Source organism: Pyxicephalus adspersus, chromosome 2 (assembly GCF_032062135.1).
Source record: "Pyxicephalus adspersus chromosome 2, UCB_Pads_2.0, whole genome shotgun sequence".
In the NCBI taxonomy this organism is placed as follows: Eukaryota; Metazoa; Chordata; class Amphibia; order Anura; family Pyxicephalidae; genus Pyxicephalus; species Pyxicephalus adspersus.
The window spans coordinates 16131213-16154802 of record NC_092859.1 but is presented as its reverse complement, the minus strand read 5'-3'; the positions used below and the strand labels follow the sequence as shown (position 1 = coordinate 16154802).

At 37.7% G+C, this 23590-nt stretch overlaps 3 protein-coding genes across 3 annotated transcripts in view; all 3 read right to left on the bottom strand.

Moving 5' to 3' along the window:
- The window catches only part of LOC140322325 (adhesion G protein-coupled receptor E3-like), an 88800-nt gene that overhangs the window by 4718 nt on the left and 60492 nt on the right, over positions 1 to 23590 (bottom strand). The gene's annotated exons all lie outside the window — the stretch shown is intronic.
- Positions 1601 to 7614, bottom strand: ADGRE3 (adhesion G protein-coupled receptor E3). The gene is made up of 8 exons (XM_072402972.1): positions 7506 to 7614; positions 7162 to 7322; positions 6375 to 6542; positions 5514 to 5708; positions 5134 to 5369; positions 4894 to 4954; positions 4136 to 4227; positions 1601 to 1778 (listed from the first exon to the last, which is right to left on the bottom strand). Exons 1-8 carry the CDS (start codon positions 7609 to 7611, stop codon positions 1601 to 1603), a joined length of 1197 nt encoding a protein of 398 aa, XP_072259073.1. The 5' UTR covers positions 7612 to 7614.
- Positions 9344 to 22786, bottom strand: LOC140324844 (uncharacterized). The gene is made up of 10 exons (XM_072402970.1): positions 22756 to 22786; positions 18730 to 18765; positions 17239 to 17418; positions 14799 to 14891; positions 14500 to 14637; positions 13803 to 13955; positions 12352 to 12396; positions 12145 to 12273; positions 9805 to 9869; positions 9344 to 9467 (listed from the first exon to the last, which is right to left on the bottom strand). The coding sequence occupies exons 1-10, from the start codon at positions 22784 to 22786 to the stop codon at positions 9369 to 9371; spliced, it is 969 nt and encodes a 322-aa protein (XP_072259071.1). The 3' UTR covers positions 9344 to 9368.

Genomic DNA, 23590 nt, shown 5'->3' with positions numbered 1-23590 from the left:
TTTGCTGTAGTTGACTCCGATTCTGTCACTGCTACATTGACATTCTGTATGTATGGTGCTAAGTGGAATGATATACTTCTTGGCATTGAATCAACACCTTGCCATCACTGACACTACCCATCTCCCAGTTTTCAGATATTGTGGGTAAGGGTCCTTCTCATTATAGGGTCCTCCCTTATGCATTAGTTACCAGAAGATGTGTTCCCATTGGGAGATATCCTTCCTGTTCTTCTGCCATTGGTAACTCAAAATAGTGAATTTTTCCTAACCTATACTCTGGGCAACAATGGTGACCAGGACAAACACAGAAGATAAATCCCCCACTTGGTGGGGGATTTACACACACAGACAGTAATGAAATCCTGAAATTCTAACCTTTCATCTCTCTATCCAAAACTACAGACCAAAAGCTTTCAATGACAGTGTGTTTAGTCCTAGGAATTTAGCTTCTAGTTTGGTGACTTTATTCATTATCCAGCAATAAAGAGCTAACTTGGTCTTCAATCATGTGAATACCATGAGAATTGATTGTCTTGATAACAGTGGTACATACTCACCTTCCAGCTAGAGCTGTCAGTGACAACATAATAAGTGTGGGCTTTCATTAGGACAATAGCTGTCGACCTTGCCATGATGGTTCTTTATTGGCCATTTCCTTTAATATAGTAAGAACACTCCATGCATTGTTCCTATTTGTGCTCCTGTGTGGTCACCCTATCATATGGAGACTACAAGTGACAATTTCAACACACATTAGGGTGGATATGGTAATTATCTGAAAACCTGCTCTAACAAATGCCATGTAGCCATCAATGGAGTGCATGTATAAAGACAGTAAATCGCTGCAAAGGGAAAACACAGGAATCCCAAAAAAGGTGAAATATTCTCTACAGGTTATCAAACCAAACTAGTAATGGTATGGTGCCACATCCAGTATCACCAGAAACACAAAACATATACATAAATGTTATTACAAACTTTTAAGGCACTTTTTATCAATAGATTTTCACAAATTCACTCAAAAAAATCATAATTTATTTGAATGTTTATAAACTTTATTGGACATACGTAACCCACATTGGGGTCTCATTTATCTCACAATGCCTTTTGCAATATGTGCTTCTTCAGGAAAGAAAAATAATGAGATTAGTATGTCCGAGTTGCTAATACTGGGATGTACTAAGCCCATCATTTTTCATTCCTGAAGAAGCATACCTTGCAAAACACGTTGGGAGATAAATGAGACTCCAATGTGCTTTATGTATGTCCAATAATGTTGAAAATATAATACTTTTTATAATTGGATTTTTATTTTTCTAAAGAGTGCAAACATTGGAATGCCTTAAAGCACAATAATACTTCTTTGCAATGTGCATCAGTATAATTTTAAAAATTATTTTTTTTAAAAGGAAAATTACCGATTTTAATGTCTTGGGCATTGTGTTGGTGTACGTAGTTTCCAAATCCGACTGCTTAGAAAATCTACGGAATCCTCTCATATATTCCTTTCTTACCTGTTCAGGTAAAATGAATACCATCAGGATCAAACTAAATTCATTAACATACTTCATGAAATAATAATAGCGCACAAGTAAATGTGTCACATGACCTGGTGGTTGAGCAGGCAGTACGCACAGAAGATGTACAATCCTTGGAGACTGTTACAGATGGTGAAGATGTAGGACATGACCAGGGAGCCCGACCCAAACTGAAAGAGGCCGAAAATCCAGGTACAGCCCAATATGAAGAACTGGGACAAAGCCTTGATTGTCAGTAGACTGTGGGGGGAAAGTGTCAAAAAGTTTTATATAAGACAAATGAGCCTATTGTCAAAATGTACCTGAATTCCAAATAATTTTTTTAGAAAGGGTATTTCTATGTTCTCCTATGAAATATGATTGGCTATATCCCTTTGTGAAGTCCCATTCATGTGATTTTAGCACTTTCCACTTGTAGACTTTATGCCAGTCCACAAGCAGGAATTAGGAATATCTGAGGAGTGGAAGTCCAAAAGTAAATGTCATTTTGAAGTCCCATTTCTCTGATATTCCCACTTTTGAATTTGGACTTCACAGACACAAAGTAAAGGTATTTGTATATTGTCATGTGAAGCATGATTAGCTATGAATCTCCACTCTGTTCCTGAAGTCACATTCACAAGATATTCCTATTTTGGAGAGGATGAGGTACAATTTACACCAGGTAAGGAACAAAGCCTAATTGTCATCCAATAAAAAAGAAAATAACTTATCCAAAAGAGATAAGTTATACAAGTAACTTATCTAAACTAAATAAGCCACCGTGGTCAACCATAAAACTAGTACCTTGTAGCCATAAAAAATCCAAAAATGCCAACAGATGATAAGGAGCACAGACCTGTACATAGAAAGAATCAAATAAAAAGTCAAGAAACAATAAAAAAAAAAAAACATTTAGAAGGAGTAAGGGGGAGGTAGGACATTACCGGGGAAAAAGAACGACCTTCCAGGCCTAATAGATCAGCATAGGCATTCATTTTGGTACCATTTCTGGGACACCAAAAAGGGTCTAAAAATCATGCCAGACATAATGGGTATGATAGAAATAGGTTGGTCTGTGATAGAGACTTAAGGTAAGGCATTGCCTTCTTGTAGTACAAAGACATGCAAGCCCTAGTGGCATTCATCATGTAAACAGATATGGATTTCTTGAACTCCTTTAGAGGTACAGGTAGTCTCAGGGTTACATACGAGATAGGGACTGTAGGTTTGTTCTTAAGTTGAAATTGTATGTAAGTTGGAACAGGTACATTATTTTAATAAATGCAATTAGGACAGATGTTTGTCACAGCATATTATCAGGCAGCATGGTGTTAGTCACTGTATCTCACAAAACAAAGCAAAAAAAAAAAACTTTACGAAGCCTGGACATTCATTAACATCTGGAGCATGCTGTCCTTTGATATGCAAAATATGCAAAAAAGAAAAAACTGCAGAGTTTGTCTTGGTCATTAAAAAGTGACAAGATGTTGCCAAAGAGCTCAGTCCCAGCTGTGTTTAGCTAATTTCTTCTGCAAGTAATGCAAACTGCCCCCCTCCCATCAAGCCTCCGTCTTGCGCATGAACTAGCAGGGATGCCCCATTCGTATCTAGGAGTCGTCCGTATGTCGGATGTCTTTAACTCGGGGACTACCTGTATGGGATTGTTGTAGATGTTCCTACTTTCTAATTGTATGCTCCATGCTAACCTATATGCATACAGGCACCATGAGGTCCTATTCCTCAGATAACTGCTCAGAATGCCTGGCATTGGGTCTACAAAGCAGGAAATGGGATTATCTCATTAATGGGACTTTGCAGAACCAAAGTAAAGGTATGCAGATAATCATGAATCAGAGGAGAACAACCTTTTATTTAAAAATGTCAGCCAGAGTTTAAGTGCACCTTGTCTGTATATAAATGTTTCCTTACTAAGTTCAAAATAAGGAATGTGAGATTTTTTAATTTCTTTAGGTTTTGGGAGTGAGGACATGCATCTTACTTCTTACATTCAATGCCTCCAACAGGAGCCCCTTCTCTGGCTTGTACCTGGTAGTTGCTGAGCCCCCAGCCTCACCTCACTCATTATAGACTACAGTGGTGGATTTAAAGTATAAAACCTCCCCTAGTGTTGGGTTCTCCTATTCCTTGTAGTTACCAAGTGTCACATTGCTCCCGAGTCTTCTCAATTCTCATCATATGTCTGAGATGCCCTCGGAGCAGCAGTGAGGTGATACATACCCCAAGGAATTAATATAGGGAAGGGCCCCATCAAAGCTGTCTGGATGACGTTGTAATCTGTAGTTATGCATCTAATAGAATGTAATTTGTAGTTTGCATTTAATCTGTACACCTCTACTTTATGGGTAAGTGATTCAACACATAGTACAATTATACTATGATATCAGTATTGGATCTGTATCCTTAGCAATCACCTTTCAGTCTAATCACATAGAGCCCATATAGGAATATATATGAACATTCCAGCACTCCATAACATATTTAATTTCAGTTTACAGATGTCCATTCACCAAAACATAACTTTTAATTGTCTTCTTTGGGTTTTTGCACTTTCATATCATCCTATTACTATATAAAGTCATATTTGCCTTACTTACCGGGTGTGTTTCATAGATGAATCTTTTGAGTTAAAAGAAGCCCTTTTCTTTCTCAGAAGCAAAAAGGTAAGTACCAAGAGAGTAAAGTTTATCTAAGAACAAAGACATTGTGCAAGGTAAAGATAAACTCCATTCAGATATAAAAGGCACCCATTACCACAGCACTTTATGAATACATCAGTAAATAAAGATACATATTTAGATCTACAAAGATATATATTTAGGGACAAGACCTGTAAGTATTACTTAACAGTTGCAGAGAAAAATCAGGTATTCTGCCTTATCATTTTGCAGTGTATGGTCAAATGTATTGAATGGTGATGGAATTAAATGATGTCTATGTGGAGTTATTTCTGTAATAAATGGCCAATCTCTTAGATTATAAGCTTTTTTGGGCAGGGTCCTCTCCTCCTGGGTCAATGTTTGTATTTTCTGTCTTTTGCAACCCCTATATAATGTACAGCATTGCATAATATGTTGGTGCTGTATAAACACAGTTTATTAATAATAATTATAATATCTGATGTCTATATGGGGCACAAAGTGATTTTGGTTTTAAATGGCATGTGGACTCATAGTTCTCTATTTATATAGCAGGGGATCTGATATTCCTTGGTAGAGAATCAAATACTGCCATTAAAACACATGAACCTGGAAGATTCTCCACCAGGGAATGTTTGCTTTATAAATCGAGCCCATAGTGATATGTATGTAAGAAAAACAGCCAATGACCTACAAGCCTGATAATATATACTTACCATCAGGAACACGCATACTGGACCAAGAAAACTCCAGATGAGATCAAGATGGAGCCAACAGCTAAAGGAAAACATAGGCACTTGTAATATTCAACTCTTTAATACCCATTTCAATAACACTCAAGCATTTCAAGAAGGGGAGAGATTTGGTGGTAAAAAACAAGGAAGGAACTTGGTGTGGTGAAAAACTTTAGATGAATTAGAGAATCATAAAGAAGTAATATAACTTCTATAACTTACTATTTTTCAGTTCCGTATGCATCTGACCGCATTATTGCAGAGACAATAACAATGATGAGGGGAATCCCGAACCCAACAATACACAAATATGGGAAATTAGAAAGTTGAGATGTCATGTAATTCAGAGCTGGGAGGTTTCGGACCGTCATGAAGAGCAAGGCGCTTTCCAGAAATGTCCAACAAAAGGCACAGAGGAGAGAGAAGTGGAGGATACCAGCAATCACCGCGCACAGGACCTGAGACACACAGAGGAACAATGAAAACATAAGGAAATGTAAGATCGGGGCCTATCTTGGTTGGGTGCATTTCAAAAAATTGGAACCTTGGAAAAGTTTTAACTATACTTGTTTATATTGTAAAGTACTAGAAAGTATAATTACCATATTGTCTGTCTGATAAAGACCAAACAAAATAAAAAGCTGTCCGATGAAGAGACATCCACACAGAGCTGCCAGGAAAGAGGTGTGAGCGCTCCTTATAGACCGGCACAAGGCGAATGTTAGGAGAGACAGGAACAGGCAAACAAGGGAAATACTCAGGCCAATGGAAGAAATCACAAATAGGCCTTCATCCTCCTGTAGATGAGAGGGATTTAACATTAGTGGGGGGTCCACTATCAATACATGGTATGCAAGTTACATTCTGAATGTCTCCCCAATGCATTTAGGTGACTCGGTTCTAGATACGTGCAGCACGAAAACCAACGAGTGAAGATGGTCAAACCCAGAAGAAGATTATGAGAAGATGTCAGTGGCTGGAGAGGGACTGGAGGTGATTGATGTTTGTTGCAATTACCATAGCAATGTAGGTAAATGAGATGTAGATGAAAATCTAGTGTCTGTTTGGACCTTTATAACCCATATAAGTAACAAGGTTCACCTAGGTCCTCAACTCAAAACACCCCGCTATTGAGATTTAATATGGCAATGAACTAAACTTATAGTCATGAACTTGTGGTAGAGTAGAACTACTCCAAGTTACCTCCATGTGTCATTGGTTGAGGGTGCTCAAATTAATATATGGAGTAAACAGCAGCAATCCCAGAGTTCCCTGCATATATATAATTGTATCCTGTTTAATGATCCTGTACCCTCTGATAGCCCTATGCCCACTTTATGTAAATTGAGAGAAGTTTTGTCCACCATATACAACAAGTTGTATTTCTGGTACTGTTTAACTGAAATGTAGGAATTGCATGTGGAAGGTTGGGGGAATCCATAGCAATCCACATTTTACATCACCTGGATATCACTGGGTGCCATGAGCACAGCAAAGGTGGAGAGGTGGTTGCAGGCACAGAGGGTGCTATTTGCTCTGTCCGACTTTTTAGTTTGACATCCATGTTTCGACCAAACGTTCTTCTTTGTATTCCAGAACACACATTTCACAATGTAGGAAGGAGGAATGGCCTATGGAAGAATGCACATTGATAATACATGATTTACTTTCACAGAAGTCTATAGATAATGTATAATACCCATAGTTCAGTGATGGACTTTATCTGGACATATAGGCAGTAAAGCAACACAACTAGCTAGTCCTTACCAGGTGCACACAATTCTGCTAAACATACAAAAAAGAAAATTACAGATACAAAATTACAGACCCCCCAAAAAAGAGAGAGGCAGCTTCACATAGAAGAAGGTGGAAGTAAGTAAGAAACATTCTGGAGAACAATGAAGACTAAGAAGACAATGCTGGGTTTAATGGTATGGTTTCAGGTTTCTTTCATTATTTTATTTAATTTAGGGTGGGAGGTGATGGGTTCTTTAAGTGAATCTTTAAACTTTAACTGTAAGCAAATCTCTTGGGCAAACTCTATTTTAAACAGGTACATACAGTAGCTGCTCATGCTACACCTGTAAAAGAAGTACGTTTATGAAGACAGGGATGGGGGGGTATTCCATTTTTGTAAAATAATAATACATCAGAAAAGAATTATAGATATTAAACCAGGAAAAATATTTTGGTATTGCCAGTGTAAATACAGTGCATAGACATCACACTCACAGTCTTATGTGTACTGACCTTCAATTGTCTCAAGTAGAAAGTCACTGGGGGCTCCAGGTTCACTGTGTGTGGACTTATGATAGCTCCAGTTATAATAGGGGAATTTATCTCTTCTGTATCTTCATAGTCATTTTCTCCTAATGCCCCAAGTCCTTTATAGGAGATTAGGATTGCTCCATCTTGCAGGAAAAAAAATATACCCAGGTTTTTCAATATACTGCAGAACACAAATGATGTTCAGAAAGCCACAGCAACCTCCATAGTGGTTGTCAGACTGATAAAAATATCCAATGGATGCCTTCTGTGGGTTTCTGCATTTTGTAAGTTTTGCCAGTAGAAAAGAATAGAAAAGCTGTACTAACCTCTTTTTCCAGGCACATGTACACATGGCACTCTCATGGTGTCCTCCTCAACAGTTAGGGTAATGAAAAGGGTTCCATTACTGCAAACATCTCCGGAAACTTTCATCTGGACCTCTGTAGCAGAGAAACAAAATCAAATAGAGATTGTATACCTAAATTAAACCGGTAATACAGAGCTGATGCTTGGTGCTTTGCTGTACACTGTGATTAGTAACTGGGCGAAAATAAAATGTTTAAGTTTGGCACATATTATTTGGTTAAGTGCGACATCTTCCCTGGTTTTGATCCTTGAAAAAGCAGTACCTTAAGCTGACCAGGTAGCTGGTGGGTATAGGATGCAGGATGTGCATACACCCTGTTGTCAGAACAAGAGCTGATTGACCACGTCAAGAAAAAGGAGCTAAAATGGCAAGAGTGGAAATCAACAGGTTAGTTGTTTGCTCATGCCCATGCCCTGGGCCTTTTTGTTTTTTTTTACTGTCTGGTTGGTTATGGCTTTTTTTCTTCCTGTGTATTGTTTGGACTATGTTTGTTTTTGGGCGTATCTTAATCACAAGTCTGTAACCTTTACCTTTAGCCTATCAAAGATCTATTTGCTTTTCTGGCACCTGGAAAATTTACAGCTCACCTGTCCATCAACCCTATGACACATCCACTGTCTTTCATTTTTAAGGTTCTGGCAAACTCTTTGACAAAAGACCACCGCTGAGTTCTGAAACTTTCATACCACCAATGATGGAAATCTACCTCTTTGCCCTTCTTAATTATTATCAAAATAAGTATATAAATATATATTTTATTATTATTTATTTATTATTATTATATAGCGCCAACATAACGCTTTACGAAGTCCATAGTCACATCAGTAGCTGTCTCTTAAAGTGGCTCACAATCTGATGTCCCTTCCATATTCATATGTATTTAATACAGTCTAAGGTCAATTTGGGGAGTAGTCAATTCTCCTTTCTGCATGTTTTTAGGAAATGTGGGAGGAAACCAGAGTACCTAGAGGAAACCCACGTAAACTTAGGTAGAACCTGCAAACTCCATGCAGATAGTATATTGGCCGAGGTTTGAATCTGGGACCTATCACTGCCAGAGTGCTAATCTCTGAGACACCTGGCTGCCCATGAATTATCATTTATCTCTAATTCAGGGTTGCTCAACCTTTTTAACATAGGAAAACCCTTGAAATACTTTTCAGGTCTTCAGGGAACCCCATGGAGGAACCCTTGAAATAACTTTAAGGTCTTGGCGAACCCCTACTTAAATTACTATTTTCACAGATCACAGTATATTAGTGCGAAATAGTATATTAGTGCTTATATTCCTGATCATTGGGAAGAATTTCACCCTCACAGATAACCATAAACGATCACTGGCTCCATTTAATCTGCCCTAAGAGGCACAAAATGCCTATTTCTCAAGGACCCCCTAACAACCTCTGGGGGAGCCCTGAGGAGAAATACTAGTTGAAGCCCAAAGCACATGATAAGCCTAAGATGCGGTGTACATCATAAGGACAAATAGCTTAGCCTAAAAAGTTTTAAATTTAGAAGATAATGAGGACTAAGCGGCATTTTGATTTTAGAGGTCTGCTTTTGTTGATCAGCTCTGCTAGTAAAAAAATGCTAGTAGCCTGGCCCACTGGTATACCAGCCCACCAACTTTAATACTTTCTGATTCCCTTATCAAGGACAAAGATGCATTTCTGTAATGTCTGTAATAAAAGTCTTTATCTGCATACTTCTTTGCAGTCAGCAATTTAAAGTTCTAAAGAAAGCCAGACAGCTGATCATTTTAGGAGGGGCAGCTCCTGATTTTTTCTCCTGGTAAATTTTAGAATTAAGGTAAAATATAACCTCAACAAAGTTTTGGTACCTCCACTGAAATGTTGGTGTCAGTTTGACAAGATTGTTCTTCAATACGAGCATTCTCTTTCAACAATTCACAAAATGCATCCTGTAAAAAAGAGACAAGAAGGATTTTACATTGTCACACAAGAAAACAACGTAAACTATAGTAAGAAATGAAATATGATAAAATAACTAAAATTATATTGGCTGGTATAGTCATGGGGTTAGGCAGTACACATCACCCAATTTAAAAAAAAAACCCCCTATTTAGTATTTTTACCTTTTTTAGTGGCCCTAGGTTTGGGGTCCTTCTTTATTTTTTTACAAGTTTACAAGCCAGAAATAGTCCTCTCTGAAACCAGCTCTGCAAAGTAAGCATGGAAGCTCCGGCATTGCCAGGCTCCTATTATTACACTATAGAATTATTGAGCAGTATTACACACCTGACGCATGGATTGTTCACATTCCTCCAGCTCCACGCTATAATGCAATTCACATATCCTTTTCTCTGAAAAAGACCAAAAGAGGATACATTTACTCTACACTTTTTGGCAAAATGAAAGTGAACATCTCTTTAAATTATTGAGTTCACATGCTTCATTTTTAAGGTACTGGTAAAAGTTGAGCATGCCAGCAATTTTAGGGCAATGGTAATCTTCCAACCTTGTGGGAATAATTTTGTGTAACATAATACTTTTGTTCCCACATGATTGGACTCATGTACACCAAGTCAGCTCTATAAAGACATGCTGTGATGAGTATCTGATTTCAACTTTACAGAATACCTTAAGGATGAACTGAAATGCTGGCTGACAACCAAATCCTTTCATCAATCGTTGTTTTAAAGCATTTGTAATAGTTTTACTGAAAACTGTAAAGGTGTAAATCCAGTTTTAAACCTCCAATGCAGGAACATTTACATAGAGGTTTGTCATTAGTTTCTTTAATTCCTCCCCACCATATCTGGTTGACCTGTTGTGTTAGTCAATAAGCCATAAAAGCCATGGCATTCATACACTGTGTTGATGATGGCTAACACGCCTGAATTGCTACTCATATGGAAAAAAGCAAACTTTGTTTTCTAAGATTTATTTTGTATCCTGGAGCCAGTAGGCTGTGTAGAGATTTGGGTAAGAAAAATAATTAATTCCAGGTAAAGATAAAGCATAGGATTTGTAGAGCTTTGGGTAAGATAAAACCTTCACTCCTAGTTCCTAGTTTTACATCTTAGCTGGCAGCCAGAACTCTGGTGTCAGCTAGCCACAGCCTTTCAAATATGTGAGATGATTGTTGCTTGAAGCTCCCTCAGGGCAAGCTTCGTCTTCAAGTTGTATAAGCCTGTTTCTTGGTGAAAAGGCCGATTGCATTCAGCGCACTAAATCGGTATCGGAGTTGAATGTATTTGTAGGGTCCGGACTACTGTAACCTCCCCCTCTCTGGTGTTCCACCAACCTGACTCTCTCCTCTACAGTCTATTATGAATGCTGCAGCCAGACTCATCCATCCTTCCCTCCGCTCCTCTTCCTTGGCATCTCTTTGCAGTTCTCTTCATTGGCTTCCATTTCACCTGGGAATCAAATTCAAGCTCCTGTGCATTGCCTTCAAATCCTTCCACAGTTCTTGTCCCACTTACATTTCTGACCTGGTAAAAAAAAATACCCCCCCAGCCACTCTCTCCGCTCCTCCAATTAACTACTAATGACTTCCTCACTCATAAACTCATCACACGCACGGCTCCAAGACTTTTCTAGAGCTGCCCCAACTCTGTGGAACGGTCTTCCTTGACGTTTTCGGTGTGCTTCTACGTTCAGCTCATTTAAAAGAGCGCTCAAAACCCACTTTTCAGATTTCTGTCTCACTACTTCCCATCACTCCATATCTTCCCTCCTGTAAGCTCCTTGGGGCAGGGTCCTCTCCTCCTCCTGTGTTACTGTCTGTATCTGTCTGTCATTTGCTACCCCTTTTTAACTTACAGCACTGCGTAATAGGTTAGAGCTATATAAATCCTGTTTATTATTATTATTAATATTATTATTAATAAATGCATTAGGGTGCCCTCTGATATTTAGAAACAAAAGTTTAGTTGAGACTACATTGTGTTTCTGCTGCCTTGCTGAATAATCACACAGGAGGAACTAACTTAGACTGCTTTTGGGTGTCTCTGTATTTTGCATGGTTTGCCATTGCTATAATTTAGTGTTTCTTAACAAGAGTTCCACTAAATTACAAGGTTTCTCCAGAGATTGCTAAGGATTCTGCGAGCAATGAGCAGTTTGTGATTTTTAGGTCAATTTACCAGATACCAATAATCTTTTTAGCTATCTATAAGGATGGCATCCTGTCCCATGGCCACCAATGTAGGAGGATTTCTTCCTATTGACCATCCACTAATATACTGTGGATATAGAAATTACAGTAAGGGTTCCCTGTAGACCTGAAAATATTTAAAATGGTTCCCCCTGCTAAAATGAACTGAGCCTGTTTAATTTACAGATGGAACGTTTTATTTTTTACCTATTTTGTCACTAGGTTAGGGGTAAGGGTGGACTTTGATTCCGTTTAGCCCATCTCACTGTTGTTTTGGTATGTCTGCTTTAAAATGAGAAGAGAAATTATCTGCATAACTTTTCAACAGAGAATTTCCCTAAAATATTTCTATAACCTTATATTCTCTTGTAATATTCATCCACTGCTAATAAAAACAACTTTCTTCTATTTAAATTAGTTCATAAATTGTGTCAATGTGTGCATAATTGGCATTTAAGTCTTACTGAATCACCTACCTTGTTGTGTTTTTTGTGGAATTGGGACAGCTGGGGTTCTCCAAGTTGTACTTTGTATTGTTTCTGTTGTTTTACTGATCTCAAGACTTGGTGTACTCTGTATTGGTTGCTGGGTGCTCTTGCTGGGGGCTGAAGAATAAAATCCTTAATAAGAGTAATAATTTTTTGCTTTTGTAATTTCTTTGAACAATACATTTTTAGACTTACTGAAAGGTAGAAGATACGTAGGTAGAACATACGTTTTGTTCGTCACTGTAACAAAATAAAAATATTGTTAAAATCTTTCAACATTATCGTAGTTTGAAACCCAAACAGTCTCAACTACAACTTTAAAGTGTGACATATGTTGTGTACAACGTATAAAAAGTGTGAAAGTTTGCAGATCACAAAAAAAAACTTTTAGTCCGTAGCTCCCCCTTCAATTGTTCGACAGAATCCTAAGCTACAGAGGTTGGTGTAGGTTTTATTTTCATAAATCCTATTTATTGCATGTTAAGAATATGAAAATTGGTAAATGTCCATAGCCTGGTCACAGTTCTTTTTTAAAACAAATACATTGAACCTAATTTATAAAGCTCTTTAGGACTAGAGAGTATACTATCTTGAGAGAACCTGGGTGATCCAGCAAACCGGGAATGGATTTCCTAAAATAAGTTTACTATTATTCGGCAAAGCTTTAACCCAACCAGATCTATTCCAAGCTTGCTGGATCACCAGGTTCACCTATGATAGTCTATTTTCCCCAGTCTTGGAAAACTTTAATAAATTAGGGTCATTTCCTACAATTTGGTGATATGAACCCGCACATGCTGTTTACTATAAGTGGATGAGAAAATTCTTGGAGTAGGAATGCAAATTCTTGGCCAAAATCAGATGCTCACTGTGAAAATGGAGTACTGAGAATAAATATGAATGAACATACCTAAGGATTGAAAAGCTATGTGGAAACTGGAAAAATGTTCTTTTATAGTAAATATAGTATATATATATATATATATATATATATATATATATATATAAATAAAACCAGTAAGTTCTGATTGGCTAAGGTAAAGATCTATGGATGACAATGGGCTCCAGAGTGCATATTTCTGTATGCTTTCTGCTACATACCACAAGATGGGTCAGCACCACAATATGTATTTTACTACCCATTCATCACATGCAGGCTATGGGTTTGGTTTTAACACAATACAAAGAACTTTGTAATAAGACAAAGTACAAATTACATGGCTTATGGGTCAAGTGAGCCCAAAGCCAATTATGAGCTGTGGTGTTTTGAACATCACAGATTTCACCATCTGCTAAATTTTACCAAAATTGAAACTCTTAGTTTTGCTAATTGCATTTTTTAGGCAGGGATCAGGTCTGGGATAGTTGAAAGAAGCAGATGTAATTTTCATGGTACCTCGATTTACATTGTACCCTTTAAAACACCTTCATTGTACCTTGCTCACCGACTCCAACTCCAAAATTTACAGGAAAAAAAAACAATAACTTTCACTCTTGCCATATCATTTAGATTTGTTATACATAGATCCTTTTCTTCCTAATAATACAGTTGTGATGTGTTTCCTTTTACCCCATCCCCACTGACAGGTAATCTATCCACTAAAGAAAAACATTTATATTAACCTTTTTTTTTTATCAGTGATTACCTGTTACGTGTTTACCTGTACATGTCTCATCCAATTTTATCTGTAAAAGGCACTGTGGTAAATATGCGGAATTACATTGTCCTTGTGGACAATAACAATTTTGGTCTTGACACTTGGCATTTCCAGGACAATCCTTATCATTGGTACATTTATCTGTATGAAAACAAATTTTTTTTGAATAAGAGCTTTGATATAGGAGGAAAATATAAACTACATGGCTGATATGTCAAGTGAGGCCATAACCAATAATGAACTGTAGTGCAGTGGATATCACAGATTTAGCCATCAGCTAAATTTTTACTAAAACTGAAAGTCTTTATTTTGGTAATTGCCCTCTAAAGGCGTGGGATCAGGTCTTGGATAGTTGAAAGAAGTTGCTGTAATTTCCAGGAGCTATTCAAAGCTCATTGTAGCTTTTAGATCACCAGAAAACATCTTTATTTCACTTTACTCACTACAATGTCTTTGACCAAAATGGCAAATGTTGCCAAAATTTTGAGAAAATACAATCACTTTCATTCATGCCGTATCTTTCAGATTTGTTATGAAAGTCTTGCAGTAGATAAATCCTTTTTCCTCTTAATAATATACTTGTGATGGATTTCCTTTTAGCCCATCCCCATTGACAGGCACTTTATCTACTGAAGATAAATATTTATGGTTACCTTTCACATATGATTATCTGTTACTTGTTTACCTGTGCATTCCTCATCCAATTTTATATGAATATTGCACTGTGATAAATTTGCGGAATTACAATATCCGTGTGGACAATAACACTTTTGGCCTCGACAATTTGCATTTCCAGGACAATCCTTATCATCGGTACATTTATCTGTGTGAAAACAAAATGCTTTTGTTGACTTCAATTCATTGAACCCAATACCCCAATCGTGACTTTACTTCACTATTTTTAAGTAACATCAAGTATTATATATATGAGTTAACTTTATTTAGCTAAGAGAAACCTATTTGCTTGACAGAGTAAGATCCTACCTATACAAAGGAAAAGACCTTCATCATTTTTCTTCTTAATGGATCCGGGGATACAGACACAAGGAGAGCTGGTTCCCTCTTTAGGACATAGAGCTGGTGGTTGAGGATAAAACAGGTTAGAATGGTGCAATCAGTGGTGTAGCAGTAAACATGTTGAATAAGTATAAAAAGTAAGGCTGTAAATGCAAATTATTTTTAATGTGACCCATGAATGTTAGTCACTCCCATGAATGGATTTCTGCCCATAAGGCAGGTCGGCTGAACTCAGGGGTCTTTACTTCATCTGTCCCTTTTATGGGCCAGTTTTTAGTATAAGGTGCTTTAGAAATATGACCTTGCATTTCACCTGTTTTTGAGGATGAAGGAATTCTATTTTACAAGCTTTTCACATGTAGAGTTGGGATTTCAGCTACTAAGGAATATGGTGGATGGTTGATATGAATAATAGACATATTCAGCAATAAAGAAGTCTAACTAAGCACTTTCAGATTCAGAGTTAAGAATTTCAGTTGCTAAGGTATATGATGAAGGGCAAAGTATCATTGAGCTGCTTGTCATGATTACATCATCTTTGCACCTGCAAATCTTATGATGTGAAGAGTTGGAATTTACAGTGGTTTAGGACCGCAAGTTATATATATATAGATCAAAATCACAACCTGCAGTATTGAGACGAATGCACTGTTAATGATTTAACAGATTTACTGGCTTTCATACCTGGTCTATGATGGTAAAGCTATTTTTTTACTTTACTTTTCTCAAAGCTAAACTGGGGAAGTGAAAAAGCTGAATTGTTTCATATGCAAAGTGTAAAGAAGTGATGACCTCCTATTCCCCCCTTTGTAAGAAGCCTTTTTGAACTCCCATGCACCTTTAACTTTCTGAGTGGTGAAACTGAGTGAAGAATATCTCATAAAGGATATATGAAAAGCACATTTGTCCTTACAGGTGGAGTAGACATTCTATCTTGTGACCTCTGCCAATTGGAAAGGTATAGATTGAAGCATCAAGGGAATATGGTGGAAGGCAAAACATCATAAAAAGACTGAGCTCCTCTTCACATGGATTGCAAATGTTGCAAAACTGGATTGAATGGTTGTGATCTTTAATTGTTTGGGTTTCCTCTTCAGGAGTAATAGTCACACAGAAATAAGAAGTATACTTCATGTGGATCAAACCTTCAGAATATGGGAAAGACACTCTACTATGGGAAACCCAGGTTCATTGCCATGTACTGTCACAGTACTTGGACGATAATGGTGATTCTTTTATATTTTTCTCTCTCTTTTTTGAAAGTATTTTGAAAAAACAGACAAAATATTTACTATATTGACTAATGGTTACAAGTCTTGGTTTTCATCGAGACTTTCTGGCATGGAAAATGCAAAAGTTTTTGGCAAGCCACACACTCCAGAAATTCTTGGATAAGTATCCTACGCCCCTAGCTATCCCTGTGATCTAACATACACTAATCTCCTGTGTAGGATCTGGCTTTCTTCCTGACCACTTTTGGAGCTATTCCTTTTGTTGTAGACCCTGGCCTGAATTCCTGACTTTGCTTATTGCCTGATACCTTGCTACCAGTATTGGCAATCTGACCTTTCTCTTGGCCTGGACTTTGAATATATCACTCCCCACTAACATACTACCCATTCCAAGTCTGGTTGTTGCTGACCTTTTCTCAACTGCAGACTACTTATTGTTTTCATGTGTTCCTGATCTGCAACCAGCCAGATCCACAACTACCCTTCAGCAATACCCAGATAATGTCTAGTTCATCACCTTCCTACTTCTGGATCTACTGTCAGGAACCTATGATACTCCTTTCACTCTCACACCCAGTCACCAAATCCAGAAGACCTCATGTCAGTTTGGTCTCCAACAGGTATGCAGCATTTGTAAGGAAAAAAACTTTAATAATATAATGCATCAGAGTTTTGCCACTGATGGGTATATCTGATTCTAGTCTAATCTTGATGACTCTCAGGTGCAGTACCCTGGCCCAGTTTGTGTGGTGCACTTTAGCTCATAGAGAAATAACCCTGCCATGAAGAGGCCATCTGATTGTGTGTGTCCCCCACAGGCTGAAAGTTCCCAGTCTTCCACTCTTTCTTTGCCCAATACCCACCATGACTGTAAGCCCTTCTCTTATCGCCCACTGCACCCCTCTTTAGCACTGCATCTGTATTTCCTATCTCACCAAGCCTGTGCATGCTTTCTCCCACTCTCACTCCATTACCACCTACAGTCACTATGCATGCTGAAAGCACGGCGCTTGTCCTTTACATCCAATTGATGAGAACCTAATACCCCTTGACCCTACAACTGTGCCTGCAAATTGCTACTTTTCTCCTTCCTTTCACCACCCGTACCTTGCTGGAATGAGCTCATTGCTTACTATTTCCCTTTAAATTCATCCCATAAAAAGGCAGTGAATTACCAATACATTGTCCTTTGGGGTAAGTAATTGTCATCTGGTCTTTGTAATTGTAGAATCCCATGTCACATGCACAGTAGTATCCATTTTTGGTTTGTACACAAGAGGAATTCCTAGGGCAGTTATGTGATTTAGGTGAGCACTGGGTGAATTTAATAGCTTTTTCAGGCAGATACCGAATTCCTATAATACAGAAAAAAAAGAAAAAATGAGAAGTTTGACCTAATATTAAACCTTGTATTTACATAATGCCAACATATTATGCACCACTTTACAAAGTCCATAGTCATATCACTAACTGTCTCCCAGAAGAGCTCAAACTCTAATGACCCTGCCACAGTCTAAGACCAACATTTGGGGGAAACAAATTGCTTACCTGCATGTTTTTGGCAGGGAACCCACACAAACACAATGAGAACAAACTTCTTGTAGTGTCCTGGCGGAGATTGGAACCTAGGACTTAGAGCTGTGAAGTCAACTATGCTAGCCTTATAATGTAACATGTTATATGTATTTATATCACACTAATAAGTTATTCAACTATTGCCTCTCTGTTGAAGCATAAAGTAACAAAAACAGTATAATTCCAGCAACACAAAATGGCTTTAAAGTCCTGACGCACAAGCGGCTCCCCCATGATTGTACTCGCGGGTAGCAATTAGTGTAGCTCAAAAGACTTTGTTCAAAACACTTGCACGGCTGCTCAGTCCTGCTCCATTCAGTTTTGCTCTTTACTCTTTAACTTAGACTGCCCTACCCACTTCCTGACAGCCCGAGACACATCCGTCAGGTCAGTCTGAAATCCTGGGCTGTACTGCCATGGGATAGGAAGACCCACCCACATCCTTCCCTCCTATCCCAGAGTCTGGGCCGTGTAAAAATGTAACAAAAAAACTTATCCATACATCCCGGACTCTTTTAGTACATTACCTCATTTCAGAGGGACCATCACCTAAAGCAGGGGTGTCAAACTCAAATACACAGTGGGACAAAATTAAAAACTTAGACAAAGTCGCTGGCCAACCTTGAAATTTATTGAAAAATGGAGGCGGGCTAAATCTTTTGAGTGGCCTGCCACTGGAACTCCCTCTTCATTGAAATAGCACCGCTACTACAATTCCCTGTATTACTTGCGTCTAACAGTCCAATGGGGGACCACGCATAGGCAGAGAGCCCACTGGTCTGTAGACGTGAGTAATGCCGGGAATTGTAGTAGCGGCGCTATTTCAATGCAGCGGCGGGCCAGCTGCAGTTCATATTTAGGATTTCTTTGGGGGCCAAAAAAATATGTTGCGGGACAGATTTAGCCTGCAGGCCAGAGTTTGACACCCCTGACCTAAAGAATGGAAGAATGTATCTACCATCCAGGACCCATCCCTGGCCATTACTCTTGTATTATAGGTGTCAAAAACTGTGTGGTTTACCCTGGCTCTGATTCTGAAGCATGGTATTCATAGTGCCCCAGTTAAAATAAGTTATTTTACTGTAGCTTACCTGTCACACAAGAGATGAGAATTATAATATAGGCACCTGGGGAGAGAATAAGAAAAAAATGTCTAATTAAAAATACAGAAATTCAATCTCATTCTATGCATTGTGCATTTATAAAACTATAATTGCAGATTTATGTAGTTACGTAAGGACTAGTTTACATGAATGGTAAGGAGGCAGCTACTGTTTCCTCGCTGCAGGTAACATCAGCCGCCGGACAGGCACTTGCCAAAGCGAATTATTGGGGTCATTGGGAATGGTTGATAACTGCCCAATTTATAACCACAATTATAACCACGTAACTTCTTGTTCTTGTTCATTTTAAATGTGAATGGTGGTGGCGACTGGCCCTCTGTTAGCTGCCCAGGAACCACAACAAAGCTGTCCATGGTCATGCCTAAACTGTATCTAATCTGGCGTATATGGTCAACTTGATATATAAGGAAAATATAAAAATATTGCACCAAATCCAGCATTTTCCTTTTTTTCCATTAGCTTTATAAAGCCGCCAGTATCCCCCTACTTCATGTCCTTCAGAAGGTGAAGGACGACCTCCCACATTCTGTTTTTTTTCTATGTAATGGACACAAAATGAAGTGAGGGAAATCCACCCAGCAAGGACACAGGAAGTTGTTTTAGTACAGTGAGCAAAGGTTAGAACCTAAGGATGTTATTAGTGTAGATGTTTCAATGAAGGGAGTTTCCCCTTACTTCCTGTGCAGGTGATGGGTCTCAGATCAGATAGATATTATCCCCCTATGAGTGCTGAATTCTTACAGATAAATCCCCTCAATGGGGGACACCAACAGCATTTAAAATCTAAAAGAGCTTTTAAGTTTTGACTCTTGGAATTGAGGGTCAAGTCTTCAAAGCCTCAATTCATACACAGAGGACAATCTACATGGTTCATAAGGAAGAAGGACATAGCAAAAATATGGTTATAGCCAATATTATTCTGACTGCAGGTACTAATTGAACACAGAACTCACAATCTATGGGTCAGATTGAGGTCTCTCTTCCACATAGCTGCTGATTTTTACAGGATCTTGCCTCTTCTCATAAGTTGGTAAGATTCAGACAGATTGGGCAGGTTTGTTTGTTTTTGGTATACAACGTACCTATGGCATATAACTTTTTTTAGCTTTGGATGCAGTAGGGAAGGATCAGAACCCCTGTTAGGTATTAGTATAGACCAGGGCTCTATTAGAAAGATTGTCCCCTACTCACCCTACTGGGAATAACTTTTGCACCAGATAGAATTAAATTAAGTTCTTCACCAAAAAAGAAAACACCAAGTTAACTAAAAATGTTTATTTTTCATATTTATTGTAATTTGGGCCATTGCCCCTCACCCTTTTCAGCACTACATACCAGCAATACATTTTTTTGTGTAAATGGTTTAATAATGCCCCTCTAAACCAATACTTTCTCACTTTTCTCCTAATCAATGCACCATAAGCCTCCCGCCGCCTCCTAGTATATTCGGTTTGGTAAGTGCCAAAGTATTGGAATAATTTACACCCACATGGATCTCAACTATGCAGCCTTTTGGGATGTGTAATGTAAATGTACCAGAAGCCTGTTGGTGGCTCAAGGTTGGCAAATAAGGGAACAAGAGGACAGAGGAGCAATATTGCCTTTACTGGTTCCCAAATAAATGTGAATATTCACAGCAGAAATTAGAATAAAAAATGATGATATGTCTGCTTTCCAATAACCAGTTGTGGACACTGATAAAACCTAAATAAAGCACACATGGATTGTTTAGCATGCCTTTTCCTTCTGCCCTGCTGCTGCTCTCTCCCCTTACACTTGCTGGCAATTCCTAGCTGTCAAACTAAAAGCAAAAATGCAGTGTAAATGCAACCAAAACTGAGATCTGTTCAGACTTATCCCTTTTGAATTTACTATTGTTTCATCTGTAGATTAAAAGGCTACGGTTCGATCTGCAAATTATGTCATGAAAACAACCTGACAAGTAAAAAACAAATCATCCCTAATTAATCCTTTTTTCCCTTCTCCTTCCAACTATTTTTTACCTGCTAACTTTATTTTATGTCTATTTTTTCTTACTTATAATATTTTTTTTTTGTTTATTATTTGTTTATGATAGGATAAAAAAGAGCCAATATTATATGTGTAAGTAGCTTTGCAATGATTTACACTAGAATCATAATTTCAGTTTCATAACAATGAACTGAAATTATAGATAAAAATTGATACTTATCATCAATATTTTTTAAACTAACACTGATTAAACTAAAAAAAAATTGTGTTTTACTGCTTTTGCTAATTTTTTTCTTTGCATTAAATGAAACGTTAAATAATTTGTTTCAAGACAACATCATCAAAAGTAAAAAACACAAAATACTGTATATATTCAATATTGTTTTTCTGTTTTTTAAGGTAAATGTAGGTGTCTCAGTATATATTTGGGTTGCTTGATATTTAATTATATGCAGTGTGTAGTACTTTGGTATTTTAAGTAATAACAAAGTTACTGCCTTTTAAAGAAACCCACAGCAGAAATTGCACTGGTGTGTAAGGGTTATACAGGTGTGATAAATAGTAAGCATGCTCGACATTTAGATTTTTGTTTTGCTCCTGATGTTTTTGTTGGATATTTTTCCACACTTCCAGTTAAGGTGATAAACCAACAATAAAACTAGGGGGAGGTTTTTCCACATCCCTACCTTGTGGGAAAATAATTGAACAATTTCATCTGGCATTAAACTTTAATGCATAAAAAGGGGAGAAATAAAATAAAAAGTCAAATAGAGGAGAAGTGTTAAAGTATAACAATCCCCTAACTGTAATAAAATGAATAAAGAAATGAAGAAATTGGCAGGGAGTCAGTAAGTTCATCCCTGTCTCGTAGTATAAAAGAGAGACAAGTAATCAACTATGGGATTTCTTTTTTTATTGTATTTTAGTGTGGAATGGAAAGTAAAAATAGACTGTGCTAAGTCAACTCTCGCATCAAACATGTCCGAAACCCAGAAAAATCAGGCTTCAATAGGTTACACAAAGCTCGTTTCGGTCATTAATGGTTATGGTGTGGTTGATAATTATATGATGTCTAGACACGTTTGTAGAGGCACATGTCGGGTGAGGAAACTGTAAAGTGTGTATAAAAAGTAAAATTGCTGCCAGGATATGGACATTCAATTAATTTCATGTCCTTAACAAGCAATAAAAAAATATTAAACGTCCCTCACTGACCTCCGTAGCTACAGACATTGTAGAGTAATTCACATACATTTCAGAGTTGTCTATGGAATCTGCTTGATTAATGATGCAGAAAACTTGGAATTCCATAAAGGATTACCAAGTGTTACGGAGTAGTATAAAAAACACAAGTGGTATTTTGGAATCAACCACAAAAAGCCTACTCCTATTAAAGCTAAAGTTTTGTATCTCTTGGTGTTAAGAGTTTTCAAATCTGTCTACAGATACCACTGGAGGACAAAAAGCTTTCTTGCGATTCTGGAGTCCTGCAGTCCTTAAATACTTTCTGTACAAGGGTGACAATGCTGCTCATTCGTAGATACGGGTGAATTGAAGTCTATTACTGGCAGATTTACCAGGTACAACAAAAAATAAATAAATTAGAATAATAGGACATTCACATTTAAGGTTTGATTAGCTGCTATTACATTACAGATTATCTTGGTTTTAGAAATGTTTTTATGAAAGTATGTTCCGTAAAAAAATACATAATTACCCCTGATGTATTTCCATCTGAAACACCTAGTAGATCCAATGGGTTCATTACATTCAGATCTATACCAAATCTGTACACCACCAAAGACAGAGTAAAATCAAAACTCCTGATGTATATAGTTTCTGGGTCAGTGTTTTAGAAAATCAACATCATCAATTAACATCAGTACTTTGAATCACAGTAACAGCCTGATAATGAACATTTCAGAGTCCGATAAAAGATTACTGGAACTTTTTGTTAGCCATAAATAACGGCACATGCACCCCTAAGCTCCGGAACCCCCCAAAAAGTTTTAAGACACTTACCCCACAGCAGCTGTTGTCTGGGACAAGCCATTGTGTTATGATACAGATACGCAGAGAAGTATAAAAATAAAAAAGGTTAAACTGGGAGGTTACCTCTGCTCTGACACCCTTGGGGATTACCACATTGATTAAATAACATTTCCTTTAACACTTTCTGAAAATGAAAAGATGCAATGAACTGTCACCTGAAAAATCAGTGCTAAAAAAAGGGAATCAATTTCAGCAAGTAATAGGGACATTGGCCCTGATTTATTAAAGTTTTCCAAGGCTGGAGAGAATACACTTTCACTGGTGAAACTGAGTGATCCAGCAAACCTGGAATGGATCTGGTCCAGAATTGAAAACATTTGCTAACAAATAGCTAATGACATTTAGGAAATCCATTCCAGGCTTTCTGTATCACCCAGCTTCACTGATGAAAGTGTATTCTCTCCAGCCCTGGATAACTTTAATAAATTAGGGCTATTGGATTTGTATGTGAGATGAATGCTACAAGTGAATCTGCCCCTTTATTAACACAAGGCAGTCTGTAAAGGGGAATACACTTATCTTTTTAGTGGCCCACATGCAAAAAATCTTTATTACTTCTTTGTGGCTGTTATATGTATTTCACAGTTCTGGATTTGTGCAATACCTGTTCCCCCACCACATTCGGTGGTTCCTCCTGCCAGTGTGCATGACATATGAGCAGGTGTAAGAAACCATTTTATACAAGGGGGGTAGCAGGTATTTGACCCTGACACGGTTCAATAACTATAGGGACTGATAAGAAGCCAATGGTGTCTTTTTTACACTGGCTTCTGGAAAGAATTACAATGTCGGCCTGGAGTAACAC

Coding starts and splice junctions, on each gene's coding strand:
- ADGRE3 (XM_072402972.1), bottom strand. CDS start 7,611: ATGAAAGTTTCCGGAGATGTTTGCAGTAATGGAACCCTTTTCATTACC. Junction 6,543..7,161: donor TCTACTTGAGACAATTGAAG/GTCAGTACACAT, acceptor ATTCTTCCATAG/GCCATTCCTCCTTCCTACAT. Junction 4,955..5,133: donor GCATACGGAACTGAAAAATA/GTAAGTTATAGA, acceptor GTTTTCCTTTAG/CTGTTGGCTCCATCTTGATC.
- LOC140324844 (XM_072402970.1), bottom strand. CDS start 22,786: ATGGCTTGTCCCAGACAACAGCTGCTGTGGG. Junction 14,892..17,238: donor CCCCAAAGGACAATGTATTG/GTAATTCACTGC, acceptor CTCAACCACCAG/CTCTATGTCCTAAAGAGGGA. Junction 14,638..14,798: donor AGGTCTTTTCCTTTGTATAG/GTAGGATCTTAC, acceptor GTTTTCACACAG/ATAAATGTACCGATGATAAG.